The sequence below is a fragment of the Argopecten irradians genome, chromosome 9 (genome assembly GCF_041381155.1).
Source record: "Argopecten irradians isolate NY chromosome 9, Ai_NY, whole genome shotgun sequence".
In the NCBI taxonomy this organism is placed as follows: domain Eukaryota; kingdom Metazoa; phylum Mollusca; class Bivalvia; order Pectinida; family Pectinidae; genus Argopecten; species Argopecten irradians.
The window spans coordinates 4,106,132-4,122,242 of NC_091142.1; the positions used below are offsets into that span (position 1 = coordinate 4,106,132).

The 16,111-nt window shown below is 38.0% G+C and overlaps 1 protein-coding gene across 3 annotated transcripts; it reads left to right on the plus strand.

Annotated features, from left to right (window-relative positions):
* Positions 1-185: 185 nt before the first annotated feature.
* LOC138331134 (uncharacterized) lies at positions 186-15,775 on the plus strand. Of its 3 annotated transcripts, XM_069278596.1 has the most exons (16): positions 186-301; positions 1,276-1,551; positions 2,470-2,596; positions 2,780-3,944; positions 4,327-5,521; positions 5,722-7,097; positions 7,257-7,953; positions 8,177-8,293; positions 8,429-8,739; positions 8,853-8,960; positions 9,283-9,439; positions 9,735-9,918; positions 10,691-12,294; positions 12,502-13,761; positions 13,928-14,440; positions 15,013-15,772. In XM_069278596.1, the coding sequence occupies exons 2-16, from the start codon at positions 1,308-1,310 to the stop codon at positions 15,279-15,281; spliced, it is 9,327 nt and encodes a 3,108-aa protein (XP_069134697.1). In that variant the 5' UTR covers positions 186-301; positions 1,276-1,307; the 3' UTR covers positions 15,282-15,772. The 3 variants fall into 3 exon arrangements, with proteins under 3 accessions (XP_069134697.1, XP_069134696.1, XP_069134695.1); XM_069278595.1 differs by having other exon boundaries at positions 7,266-7,953; positions 8,177-8,739; positions 15,013-15,775; XM_069278594.1 differs by having other exon boundaries at positions 8,177-8,739; positions 15,013-15,773.
* Positions 15,776-16,111: the final 336 nt, after the last annotated feature.

Genomic DNA, 16,111 nt, shown 5'->3' on the forward strand with positions numbered 1-16,111 from the left:
ATGCTTCATAAGAAATCACTTGACACTGCTTGGACATTTACATATCCTAGAGATGTTGGGTAAATAACTTTAAATGTATAATTGATACTTTAAACTGAAAAAACGGTTCCCCGAGCACCCAATATTCTTTCTCAACACAGTGAAATGTTATTAATACAAAGTACCATTTTATGTATTGCAGAGTGTCATTATGACCATCCTATCGACAACTGTTTAACTGACCCTGTGAAAGTTGAATGTCACATTGGACGATGTACAAGCTGCTGGGATGGCTTTTCAATCGACAGATACAACTGTAATTGTGAGTATGCACTATACTATTATGTTAATTTGCAGATAAGTTATTGTATAGTTCTTAAATTGCGCGTGTGTAAAATGATGTAAAATGTGAAAATTCGTAAAATACAAACTTTCGCAATTTGATGGGATCCGTGAATTAGAAAAATTTAAAACTCCGCAAATATACAGTATGGTATTCAAATCAAGCTGATTATACGTGTAGCATGGATACAGATAACCAAAACTTTAGATAAACGTTTGGTGAGAATTATTTTAAGCACTCGTAGTATCCCCTTGGTTTAAATCTTACCACTGCATATGATATTTACTTACATCAGCATATGCGTTTACTTTTGTCTGCAAACAACTTTACTTCACGCATACGACACGCCTGTTTTAAAGCGATTTCACAAATTCTGTAAAACAATTATGGTTTACAAACATATTTTTATTATATTTTGTTAAGGTCTTATGTAGACTAGCTGCATAATGTTCCTACATTCACTTACAATTAGCAAATGTCTGTTCACCAGTAGCATTCGTGTAGGAAAGTCGGTTTTTCGTCTCTTTGACTTGATCATAAAGCAAATAAACCACAAAATAGTGTGATATAGTAAAAGGACTCTTGCAAAAGAACAATGCATTTAAAAGCTTTTTAAACAATGAAATTATTATAATCTTTATGATAAGTGACATAAACAGTATCTTTATCTGTCATTCGTAGAGTACGGTATCCATCCGCAACGCATTTATGCACACAGTACCTCATTTTTATCGCCGGACACCATCCACCCGAAACGCGCTTTATATATCCGCTTTTATTTCACAATTATGTTCAGCGTGTTATATACCGCAAGTGAGAAACGTGAATTTTAATTTGTCGAAAGATATTTACAATTATTATAAAGTTACAAGCTCTGCAGAAGCTTTGAATTGCCAGATGAAAATGATCGTTAAAACAATGACGTCATGTGTCTTGATTTTCGTTGTTGACAGTTACAAGGTCTGCAGAAGCTTTGACATGTCAAATGAAAATAATCGACAAAAACAAAGACGAACGAAGCTCGCACGTTCCCTCTGGACAACCAAATAAATGCTCCAATCAGAGAGATTTTTACGGGAACTTACAGGTCAACCACGTAGACACCACAACAATGTTCGATCTTCAGGTCAACGTGTCCGATCTGAATAAGAGCCAGCCGCGTTATGTAACTGACTATGCATTTGGGGTCACAGACGTTTATTTTCACATTGTGAAAAAATCCCTGACAGGTAAATCCTTAAAATAGTCCTTGGATATATGTAAGTGTAGAAAGATGTAATTAATGTAATGAACTTTTTTTTGTATTTTGTAGATGTTTTCCATGAATGTGTTTCTGTTAAATTCTAAGTAAAATGTAATTTCTATGGCAATAGTGGTTTAATATGTCGATAGAAAAAATACAATTTCATATTTAACTAATAAATATAGGATCTTACACGAGTGTTAATTTTATATGAAATTTTATGAAATGAGTCTTAGAAATATTTATTTTTGCCAGCCTTGACAAGCAAAAATTAAAACTTCGACACGAGTTTCATAAAATCTCAAATAAAAATAAACACAAATTTAAGATACTTTTTATCACATAACTACAAATACCTATATAACAAATAATATCATTTCAAAACGTATTGCGAAAATCCAGCAGAGGCTGCCATTTTGTCCTCGTAACCTGACGTCACGTCATTTTCCTTGACGTCATTTTATGTTTTTGTCTGACGTCACAATGAATTTCTAGCCAACGAAAATCGCTCCAGGTCATATTACATTAGTGACATATGTAAAACTATTATACGGGCTATATTACTGGATGTTAGGCAAATTATGTGATAAACTTAAAAATGTTAACATTAATACAATTCAATATTTCGCATCACTTGCAGTTTTTTCCTGCCATAATAAAAGCCTGTGACTGAAGATGTTCAATTCGGGCTACCGTATGTATCAACGTAAATCAACTCTCATTGAGTTCAGTTTTTTACCTGCATCTGTGTTATTTTCTCCATTGCACACGTCTAATTTATTTTGCTATCTGCAAACGAAAGCATTACGTGACATGTATTTTGTTGGTGTATCCTGAACGAAAGTTCTGAGTCCGCATTGGGAAGACGATTGGCGTTTTCAACAGATTTCTTATTATGTTACAGGCACGGAAGTTATTACGACTTTCCCCATCAAAGAAGATGTTGAAAGTAAGAACCCGTTGGAGAGTGTACTCTATAACAAGACCATGGACAATCCAAGCAGTAACGGCGAGTTGGAAAACGGTCAAAGGTTCGATGATTTAAACTCAATGTATCGTGTTCGTGTGTTCGTACTAATTATATCATTTCATTTTTTTCTTAAGTTGTTTATTTATACTACAATCTGTATACGTTGTCTTTACACAGATTGTTACATCAGTATCAAACATGGGTGTGAAATTCATCATGTACAATCGGAGGTTTTCTTTCGCAGGCTTTGTCTAAGAATGGAAGTTCTGGGAGGAGGCCATGCGGATTTCTGGAATAAATTGACAGGTTCTACACAGTTAGTACAATACCCAAAGACATCTATGTCAAAGGAATTATGTTACTGGTATGATAATGCCCCGCCTCAACACTGCCTGGAGCATTCTTCTTGTGGTACAGAACCACTGGACACGTCCAGTCGTATACTGACCAGTCGGGACTTCACAGTGACCTTCACAGGCTGGGATGACCCCTCTCCAGTACCGGGAGATCCGAAGTTCGCTTCCGGTATACACACATATGTGGTAAACATGTATGAGGTTAAAGAGTCAGGGTCTGGTTTTCTTGACATTGGAAGAACTCCTGTTATACCGGAAATTGAGAACAATAATCTAACTCAAATCAATATTAGCATTCCCTCAAATGTATCGAATCCGGCTATGTACGTTATAGTATTAGACGTGACGGACGTTGCTAACAATGTGCGACAAGCTCGAAGATTCGTCATGTTTGACAATTCATCAACAGTAAAGGCACGGGATGACAAAATATTATATTCCACGACAGCCTCTCAGAAAACGAACCACAAGTGGCAGACAAACCTTGGACAGATATGTTACTCCTGGACTGACAAATACTACAACGACAAATTCCATACTCTGAATCTTCTACAACCAATACGAGAATATCCACACGGCCTGATATCTGGTGTGTACGAACAAACAACTGGAATCCTACCCGTATCAGGAACTGAAAACATCCACGGTATTACGAGGTTTTATTACACACTAAAACGGGATGGGATGGTAATAAATAAGGCAGACGTTCCGGACTTTACGTCACAGAAGTTATGTGTCTCACCGAAACTAACTGACGGGAAAACTTATCGTTTAGACTTAGTGGCAGAAGATGTGGTGACCCATACCTATACAGACTCCCTGGTTACTTACATTGACTCTAGTGAACCTGAAATACTCGATATTTGGCTCGAGAAAGACGGTTATGAGCGACTCTTTGTGCATAACAGTATCGACTTGTCTAAAATGATTCTCACATTCGAGGCTTCCGATATCCACAGTGGTATTTACTCCGTAGACTGGTCTCTGGGTACAACTTTTGGTGGGAACGATATTGGACAGGGCTCCATTGGTGTTCAGCGGCTCGGCCCGAATGTAAGTATCCGATCATGTATTTCGTGTGAATGTCCCGCAGAGACCTTTTGATAAGAACATTGACAAATGTTGATTAAGTGCTCCCTGTGAACAACATGTATTGCTTTAACTGGCACTGGAATGTGGAGGACGGAAAATATTAATTGTGTTGTCAGATCAATTTGGACTTTATTTCATCGCTATTTGAAACTTATACTTGTCCTTTTTGAAAACCTTTTTATGATCCATTTACAGATGCCAAAGTTACAATACATAAACTTAATCATGTAGAAGAACTCAGAATTCATTAGGCATTATTTCATTACTATTTGACCATTACAAAATACATTGATATATAATTATTCGCAAACAGATGAAATCAACAATTGGATTTGTATTTCAGATCACCTGTCCGGATGCTGTACTGACCTGTTACTGTCCTTCTGTAGGAGTTTGTTCCTTTAACAATTTCACGCTCCATCTGAACTCACTCGTCCATAACCACACCCATAAAGGAAATCACAACCGCCAGTACCACTTTACCATAACAGTTACCAATATAGCTCAACTTGTCTCTGTAGAACATTTAGAAATACTGGCTGACGACTCGCCGCCCGCCCCGGGGGTTGTGATGGAAGGGACGATCGGGTCACCAGACATAGACTACACGGGTGATGAGATAATTACCGTTAACTGGGCCGGTTTCATTGATCATGAGAGCGGTATAAAGTTGTATAAGGTCGGACTGTCGACAGAGTGTTTGGACATTGCAGAGTTTGGACGATCAAATGACAACATCACGAATAACGGGACATCGATCTTGGAGACAACATTGAAATCAGTCCGTCTTTCTCTACCAGAAGATGGGAAGTTCTACGTGACTGTAGTGGCTTACAACAACGCTATGGAACCATCAAAGCCTGTCTGCTCGGATGGTATCGTTCTGGACAGGACTAAACCTAAGTTGGTCAACTTTACGTTACAGAGTGCGACTATGAGAGAGACTGTTCTATGTTCTGATGGTAGCGCCTGGTTCATCACAGCAAACTTAACGAAACACGAATTACGCAACATTGAGTGCAGTGAAAAGTGTCAGAACTCTACCACAAATGACTTTGTATCGAGTCTTCCAAGGGACATCCCGGATATGAAACACGATCTTACTCCGACCTGCAACATAAGTGCTTTACATGGTACTATCTATCTCCCGATCGATTTGATTAACCTAAAATGGGATATAATCGAGGGTGAAAGCCAAACCCACGAGGCATTTTTTGGGATAGGCTCAACAAAGGATTGTGGATCTTCTCCAGATGTAATAGGTTACCAGAAAACTAACCACAAATATTTCTACAAGAAACGACATACTGGCCTTAGTAACGGAGATGAGTTCTACATCTTCATCAGAGTTACAAACAGTGCTGGTCTTGGTACGTCGGCTGTGATTGGTCCGGTTCTACTTGATGAGTCCCCTCCCGTTTGTCCTAACACACTGCTACCAAATATCCATGACGACACTTTGGTTATCAACTGGACCATCGGAGAGTTCCGTGATAACGATCAACATGAGGACATATCGTCTTTTAACTACCGGATTGGTAAATTGGTTTACCTCGTATTTATTTCTTCATTAGTAACCTTGCTAGATCTAAAAAATCTAATAGGAACGATATACTTGAACTAGAAAAATATAGTTAAAGAAAGTATGTTCTACAACACTTTGTTTATTTACAATTAACATTTTTCATTTCTTAACTGCGGAGTCAATTTCATGACTGGTGCCTCCTTTAATTTTCAGGCCGTGACGGGAAACTAGTGTCCGGATTTATCCTTCTTCCTAACACTGGATGTAATGGGAGTAAGTGCTTCAACATTGACGTGTCAGATATACAAGCCTACGACATCCATGCAGGATGTGAATTCTATATTGAAGTTTATGCCTTTAATAACGCCGGTTATTACTGTACTGTCGATACCGAACCATTCTATCTTCCATCGATTCTGCCTCCTGGTCATGGGATCGTTTTTGACATCACACCTGGTAACATCTCCCCTCACAAGAGCTACGATGACGTCGATATAGCGTTAGCGTCATCTCATGTTTGTGTTACGTGGGAGGGATTTGAACATCATGGCGGTGTTTCCTATGAATTCGGAGTTGGACAATCTCCTGGAACTGATGATGTGGTTTCGTTTCACCAAATCAGCAATACCAGCGTTCATTGTGATACAGCTACTAACCTGACCAAGTATACACAGTATTTCTCAACAGTCCGAGCGTCGTCAACAGGAGGAAAAAGGGTCGGAATCTCGGACGGTTTAATCATGGTCAACGAAGATGATATTGATTCTTCAATCTTACAGGTTTATGATGGGCAAGGATGTTCTGGACGCGCACACATTCTAAAAGAAACCGTGTTTTCAACAAAAGAATTAGCCTTTATTCCAGCCGACAAAAAATTCCATATTGGACATACATATACCTTTATAGCAAACGCGAGCGTTTCCATTCTTAGCGAAGAAGCTATCATTTACACTCAGAGACAGATAAAACAACTTTATTACACAGCTTTTACACCGATGGTTCGCTCCCCTCGCTTCAACGTGTCATCCAATGACGATAAGAATTATCATGTCAGATTATACGTTGCTGACTGCGTCATCGATCATGACATCATGTTTGCATCTAAACGGGTGTCAGTCTACTGGGATAATGATGATTTCCATCAGTATGTATCACATTACGAAGTAGAACTCCGGGTGGTATCACGTGACAATGCATCACAAACTGATCTCGTGACATTGGCGTACGGCAAAACGTCTGGTAATACCGCGGCCTACAGTTTTAATGATGTATCGTTAAGATCCGGGAGGTATATTATTTCAGTCAGACCTTGTATTCGGGAGATGTGCTTGAAATGGACCAGTTCTGACGGATTTGTAGTCACGGATGCTACGTATGATGAGTTTAGTGTAGAGGCTAACTTGCATAAAACAGGAGACGCATGTTCAAGTGTTAGCCTAACAATATCAGATATTGAATGTCCATCCGGAATAGATCAGGGGTGTGATGTTATTGCTCGGTGGGGAATATTTAAGGACAACACGGCCACACTACAAGTTACACCATGGATTGCACATCAAATATCTGAAAACCAAACAGAAAATTTCATGGTGAGTTTATTTGTTTTTAAATTACAATGCTCCGTTAAAAAATATACCATGATATTTTTATATATAGTAATGTTTTTTATATATTATATATTGCTTTTTTACCCGTTTCGTGATCTTGTCCTTTTAGTTTATATATTTGATGAATCACTTTATTTACAGATCTCACAGTGTATCAAGATCCCACTGTATCCTCACCAGACATTGTTTACATGTGTTGAACTTTACTGCCCTTTGGGAACCTCTGGCTTACAATGCGTCCCCTTAACAGTATCAGAGGATCCCAACAGCTTCGACAAGACGGCTCTGTACGAGGTAGACTCTGATTCAGATGTTGTCAGGGAAATAAGGAACTTCATCCACGCTTCAAATCTAGGAAAAAGACTCGCGTCGTTACATGAGGCCGAACTAGACTTCTCTGCAAAGCCTGTTCGTGTTGGCGGGATAATACTTGGATTGGAGGATCGCCAAGTCACATGGTATCTACTGAAGGATAAAAGGAACCAGTCATTCACGTGTGACGATAATCCCCTGTGTGTAACTGTCCATCAAACTGTTGGAGGATTTTGTCCTTTTCAGGGGATTGTACTTGAAAACGATATAATCCACTACATCTGTGCAGAGATAGAAAGCTATACAACTCCAAATGGACAGATACTCCCTGCCTTTCAGACTTGTGGTGATGGGTTCGTTTTTGACGAAAATCCGCCCGAGAAAGGTGACGTCATTATTATATCACAGAACGGGTACATCACTAACAACAGACATATGCTGGTCCACTGGGATGGGTTTAAGGATTTCCATGGTTACAAAGACCTGGGATACCCGGACAGTATATCCAGATATGAATATTCAATAGGTAAGATGGTTAGATCATAGTTTCTTCACTGTATGTTGAAAAGCTGCATTGAATTGCAATGAATGAAATATATATTTTTTTCCGATTATTATTGCTTTGTTCATGTTTTTTGGGTTTGTTTAGTTATTTTCTTTTTTTCTTTTTCTTTTTCTTTTTTTTTTTTTTTTTTTTTTGTGGGGGAGATATACAATTTCTTACAACATTAATATCCTCTATTTTAAAGGAAGCAATCCACATGGAGAAGACGTTGTTGCCAGGAAGACAATCGGTCATTCGAATTCCGTGAAAATCATCAGTCCGAATCTCCATCCGGGTTCCACGTATTATGCCACCGTTACCGGTATGACTTTTATTAGTTCACATTTAAGACACAAAGAACACATCAATCATTACATGTTGATAATCTGTTTTGTATACATTGTATTATTTGCCTTACTAATGTGCTTTATATTTTTTTTAATTATCTATTTACAAGCATTTGATCACGTGGGCCATTCAAGCACAGTTGTCTCCCCTGGAGTTCTGTATGACGACACGCCCCCTGTACGTGGATCGTTACATGTTGGAACCTATCTGATGTCAAAAGACTTTATTGAGTCAGAGGTCCACGTGCACTGGACAGGTTTCGATGACGACGATAGTGGAATCGATAGGATACAGGTGGGAATTGGATCAACCAAATCGGAAACAGATATCGTGAGCTTCCGGAACTTTTCCGGGAAATGCGCCATATTTACTGACCTCTCTCACTACCATGACGGACATGACTATTATGCTATCATTCTGGTGAGTAACTTTTCTTGTATTCAGAGTGACAAGACACAATCAATTATCGTGTAAGATATATAATTTATGAATCAGACACTTTTTTAGATTATCTTTTTGTGTTTTTCATTCAGGTGACAAACAAAGCGGGACTGTCAGTTCTGTCAGCGTCAGAATCGTTTGTTATAGATAAATCCCCTCCTACAAAAGGCACAGTCCAAGATGGAGTTGACGTTCAATCGGTAATGCAATTTTGTGCAATTATCTGAACTGTTTCATGAAGTGAAAAATTAATAAGACTGTTACTGATTGAAGTATATGATTGTTATTAAAATTACTATTAATAGGGTTTTCATGGCGAACAATATGGGTTTTTTTAAATGCAAAAAATCGTGAGGGATCTATCGATCAAATTTTGTTCATGCCTTTGTATTATCATCATGAAAACTGTAAGGAAACAAATTGATTAAGTTATAATAGACGAAAATTGAAAATAAAAAAAATGTGGAAAAATATGTGCGGTCAATTGATCTTCGTTGTCATTTTTTTTTATTGTATTTACAGCCGGACATTGACTTTCAAGCTAACACGACACATGCTGGGTGTCATTGGTCCGGATTCAGTGACCCTCATTCCGGACTGTTGTATTATACAGCAGGTCTAGGTACCCAGCCGTCAGAGGATGACGTCAGGACCATGACTTCAACTGGAACACAGACAGGTAAGAATGAAGTAATATCGCATATGTCAGGTATATATATACTAGGATTCAATTTCTGATATTATTCTAAATGCTTTGACATGGATATACAAGTGTATTATAATAATGCATATTTAGAACTTTTGCATCAGTTGTAATCGTTCCTTTATACGACAACATTGTAATATGATATATATGAATATCAGAATCATCAGAAGCAATATGACTTAAATCATTACACCAAAAGCAAATTGATTGTTACATCCATAGAAGGATAATGAAATGATAAACACCAAATGTAAAATTGGTTTGACAGTAATACGCTGGCAGCATACACTTGTCCCGGGAGCACAGTATTTCTGTACCGTACAAGCGTGTAACGGAGCTGGATTGTGTACGTCTGTGTCGTCCAATGGCTTTACTACAGACACTTCTCCACCAGTCCCAGGTGTCGTCCATGTAGGAATTGATGGACATCACTCCAGATACTGGCCTCATCCGTAAGTAAAACAATCAATCACTACGCATGGTAGTTAATGATGTACCACAAAAGAAAATTCAGAAAATGTACTCATCTCAATGATATATTTTTTATTCACCATAAACCTATTCACCCAAACCATTTATTTTCAAAAAACCAGAGAGGTTGGGAATAGCCTGAAAAACACGGTTATCGTTCTTTTGGGTAGTACATGACGTAATATATGTGCTACATTAGAACCATTCGAAAAATTACCTCAATGCACTCTTTCCCTGCATATTACACTTTAAACATTTGGTATGGTATTGCTCGTTTTAACAAATAATAGGTGTCTGTATGTGGGAGCATTTTTTTTTTGTAACAGCTTTGTAACAAATAAAGCTCACATCAGGTCACCGAACTACGGTACATAGTCACCAGATAAACACAAAACAGTCCATTTTAACAACTCATATATGATTCTTGAATATTCATTTTAAAAGTAACCGGCCGTCAAAATGTTATATATCCATGTAAATCATTGAAAACATGTGCAACAATAACTTGTGAACCAGTGCAATTACAAGGCGGAATTAGTAAACACTGTGACGTCATCGTGACGGCATCAAATTTTATTGCGATGCATTAATTGCAACGATATATGATATCGTACAACATTTTATCTTTTGCAAAGTGTCCTGTGAATACAATAACTCATATGCGTAATATGTAATGTAGGTTTTCTATGCAATTATATCCCTATGGTAGACATATTTGGTAACAACATAAAAAAATGTTCTATTTTGGTACAGAGATACGATTCAAGCCCAGTGGTTTGGTTTCTCTGATGTGGAATCTGGGATAAGAAGGTACGAAGTGTGTATCCGAAGTATTGATAATGAAATATGTGACATTTTACCTTTCACCAATTTCCTCCTGGCCGACTATATGACTATCCCAGTCACCCTTCCACTAGACAAGACCCTGTGTGTGATCGTCAGGGCAGAAAACCATCTTGGAATGTCTACGGAAAGCGTCTCCGACAGCTTCGTCGTGGATCCAACCCCACCAATACTGGTCACCAAACCAATTATCCATACTGAAGAAGGATACACTTCACTGAACAATTTGTATCAATTTGACCCTTCTGTTCTTAAACTTTCATGGAAGTTTCAAGATTCCGAAAGTCCTATTGTAAAGCACATTGTTTCAATCACAACGCATCACGAAGGTCACACACCAGTAGAAAACATCCACTTAACGAATATTAACGAACTACGTATGTCACTTCCAAATAAAGACTGGCTTAAACCAGGAGATACGTACATCGCAAGAGTGACAGCTTGTAACGAGGCAGGACTTTGTACTTCTGAGAAGTCAAATAGCCTTCCTATAGACCCAACTCCTCCTCATCTTGGTGGAATCACTGAGCCAATGACCTGGTACTCTATAACTGAATCAAATATTACAGTGTCAGCAATAAACATCACTTTATCTGGATTTATAGATGTGGAATCTGGTGTCAAGCTGTACCACGTGACCGTTAGTAAGACATACAGCGGATCTGAGCTTAGTGACGGCGTTATTTCCTTTACACCATCAGGCTCTGGGATAGAAACCATCCAAGTCTTATTGAATGACACAATCGATGCAGGACAGTTACTGATAATCACAGTTTGGGCTGAAAACTTTGCTGGACTTCAAAGTGAAGATGGTAAAGTGACAGTGACTGCTGTGTCCTCAAGTCCTACTAATAAACACGGAGAACTGGAAATTCTAAAACATTCCTGTGATGTACATTATTGTAACAAGGATTGTACGTGTGCTGTTGTAGGACAAAAATGTCACGATGTTGACGTACCCACTGAGTGTGAGAGAGACAACACAAGTTCCTCTATATCATTGTATATTGATGTCATACATGGATCCGTAAATACCCTGATATCGGCGTCTTCAGCTTGTATATCTGCTCGCTGGACAATAAACGGGTCAGATGTCGAGGACATCAAGAGATTCGAATGGACCATAGGACAAAATGATATGCCCGTTGGAACTGGAATATTTGATCCCCTGTATGAAAATCTGTGGTATGACATCGGAAAACAAACATCAATTGTTCATTGTTTGAGAGGTGAACGCTACCTTAAGCATGGAGCTAGTTATGTGGTCTACGTCAGAGTTTGGATGTCTGCATCAGAGTTTATTGTTTTTACGTCATCTCCGATTGAAATCGATAACACCCCTCCATCTGTAAGGAAAGGTAGTTATATCAGAGAAAATGGCCGAGGGTCTTGTGACCGTGACCTTGACATTACCACGACACTGGATTCGTTAACTGCATGTTGGGGAAAAGTATTTAGTGACCATCAAAGTGGAATCTATTCCTTCTTGGTGTCTCTGGGAACCATTCCAGGAGGTAAGATATTTAGGTCTCATACAAAGTCAGTTGCTATCTTATTTATCATTTCAAAAATGTCAATAAATGATTATTAAAATAACCAAGCTGTTTCTTTATAGTAACCTATAATACATTACTTCTTCCCGTGTTGATTGCTTGATACATTGACAACTATTTTGAGCGAATTTTGCCATCACTAAACTTCTGCATCATTTGTTTTGACAGCTGATGACATCATAACCATTGATGACGTAGGTTTGAACACTTCAATGTCCTGGTCTGACTTGACTCTATCTCCAGGAACAAAATATTACGTCACCGTCACGGCTACAAATCAAGTCGGACTCCATATAACGCTTGTATCGGATGGTGTATTGGTCGACCAAGAAAATCCCTATACAGGTGAAGTGTTTAATACAGCTAAGTTCTATAATTCACACTCTCAAAATTATCAAGATGTTGGAGTGTCGTTCCGAGGATTCGCAGACCGTCATTCAGCCATCAAAACGTTTCTTGTGGCTTTCGACAGATCAGGAAATGGAAGCCAAGAACTGTTAAAATTTGAAAGAATCGGTATACAGAATACACACCGTTATACGAATATGAATCTTACAGATGGACATTGGTATAGATTTGCTGTGAAAGCATTGGATGCTGCGGGATTTGAAAGTGAAACAATATTTTCGCCTCAGTTCATGTATGATTCTTCTACACCAACTGGATTTGCACCGTGCGAGTACAGGAATCTGTTTAACGAAACATTAGAATCAGAAAACGGAACTTTTGTTTGGACGAAACCGCTAGTCAACAACACGCACCCATCTGTGTATAGAGTTCATTTGGTATTTACTGAGATTGAAGACGGTGAATTGGTCGAAATTTCGTTTGAAGATCAAAGACACATGTATCCCATTCAATCTAATATGTTCGATGCCAATGAAGTTCATGCATCGTTTCTGAGTTCGCCACTCTTTAACGACGACCGAAACATTGTTGTACAAATGGACAAATTAGACACCAATGTAAACGTGCAGCTTCTGATAGATGTTAGTGACAACATCACACTTACAAACAACACCGACAATTCTGTGATCGTGCGACAAGTTTCGCCATCAGAGCTTCACGTTACTGTCAACGTACTCGACGAAGAAAGTGGAATCAAAAACATTTTTGTGGGGGCAGGTTCCACACGCGGCGGGTTTCAGATCCATCCGTTAGTTATTGTGCCATGGTCATCAACCCTTTTCACAGAGGCACTGCATGGACAGGAGGTACATATCACCGCTATAGCAGAAAACCACGCCGGAGATCGGAGTCACTTTCACGCTAGTCCTGTTATCGTGGATCACACACCACCACAGATATCAAACACAAAGATGACAATAAACTACAAACAAATATCGGAACAGACATTGACCAAGGTCACCCTTACTTGGGAGGTGACTGACGCAGAAAGTAAAATAACTCAGTGTGCCTGTGCGATAGGTATGTCTATGTAATAATATTGATAAATATGGCATATCATGTGCATTAGTTTTAGAGTTTTTCTGACTATATACCATAAAATCACAAATAATAACTAAGTACTCATATAGATGATCAAACGTGAATGTCTTAAATGTGAGTCAATGCATTTTTATTTCTGTTTCAGTGGATGACGACAACATACCAATATATGACGGTATAGATGTCTCACTCAGACAGTTTGTTACACCATCGATTCCTCTTACACATGGTACAATGATATCCGCTCACGTCACATGTTACAACGATGCTAACATGAAACAAGTGACAACTGTTGGACCGGAACTTATTTCTTATCTTCCTCCAGACGTGAAGGAAGGTGAAATATCCTTCGTAACAACAGCTGAGACATCGGCCGGAATTCCTGTCACCTGTCCAAGTTCACCATTAATGTTTTCCTGGGAAGGTATCGACGACTCATTTGGAATCGAAGGCTATTCGTACCGTATCATCCAGGGTGACCGGGTTACAAAGGACTGGGAGGACACGGAGATGCGGACCTCCGTATCGGTAGAGGACATCAGTCTCACAGACAACCGTCTGTACACTGTGGAGGTCATGGCCAGTAACTACGCTGGGGTTTATAGCGAAGCCATCAACGCCTCTATCCTCGTCCTCGGACATGCTCCTATTCTCACAGGTTAGTGTAAAGTTATCGTCCTCAGCAAAGCTCACATATTACTTTGATACAATTTCTGCATTTTGAAAACATTTATATAATGATAAAATAAGTGTCGATTTTGCAAGGTCAGACTCTATGTACATGATTTAAAATTTGCGATAAATGCACTTGCTATTTGTTCATTTTTAGGAGTGAACGTGAACAAAAGAACAAGAAAATATCAATGTTTGTAACGGATTGCTAGTTTAAACGTCATGATAATTACTTTTATGATTTGATCATATATTAATTTGCTAAGGAAGTATCGCCAGATATCAAAAAAATAATGTATCGTCAGGCATGATTTACGACTTAACGATAATGATTATTAAGAAATCATGATTGATGGCATTTTTGTTATAAAATTGTATCTGTGAGGTGTGAACACGCTTGAAGAAAGCTTCTTTAGCGACTTATCTATAACGCCTAACCGAAATAATGCATGAATGACCAATTCATACAGAGTATATTTACATAATTATTAGTTATGACAATGTAACGGTAAAATGTACAACTCAGGATATCTAACCTTTGTTATTTATCACATTCAGGTAAATATCCACGAATCACAAGAACAGGCAAGACTTTAGATGTTTCATGGAATGACGTTTTTTCTGTACGGCCTGAATTACAGCCTTCATACACCGTCACATTGGGGTCAGAAAAGGGTTTTACCGACATTGCAAGTCATAAACATTTACAAGACCAGCGAAACGTGTTTGATGTATCTTATACCGGAAATGAAGTATTTACCATCATAACCTGTACATACATAACAGGGACATCGGACGTGTTTCGTGGGAGGGTGACAGTCTCATAGAACAGCTCGTGTGCTTTTGGTTTATTGCATTATCTGTATTTTTTCTTAAGTGATTCACTGCCTTTGCTGATTTGTGACTTTGATTATCATATGGAATGACTTTGACCAATCCATAAACAGATATAACAATGTGTTTTGAAAAAGCATCTCTAATGGAAATGTGCATTTTACTGAGCTGTATTAATCTTTTCATGTATAGATTTATGCTTCAAATGAATAAAATGCTTATCTTTGTTTTAACTTGTGTCTATGAGGGAAAATTGAGAAAAAAACGTGAATTCAGATAGCTCCATGACTCTATTTAATAAGAAAGCTACTCAAATAAATGGTTCTGTTGGAGGGTTACAGTCTCATAGAACTGATCGTGTGATTTTAGTTTTGCATTTTTCCTTAGGTAATTCACTGCTTATACTGATCTGTGACCTTGAATACTAATTGGATGAATTTACTCAATGCATAAGTATGTAATGATCTTACTGACTGCGTTTTGAAAAAAAAGGTTTATCTATTTTACTAAGCTTTATCTCTTTCATAATTATATAGTTTTATGCTTCAAATAAATAAATGTGATTATTTCTAAGAAATCCTGGCTTTAGTTTAAATAATTTCTGCTATTTCTGTAATATGTAAATAACACTTTAATCAGACTATTAAATTGTTTTATGATGCAGAGTAACCAACGTGGTTGGGACAACCAAAATAAAACTTTTTTGACATAAACACGCTTCTTTGATATACAACTAAGTCTGTCAAATTGAATGATATTATTATATTGTATTATGAAAGGGAAGACGGTTCACCAACACTTGATAAAATGAACTTCAATGAAA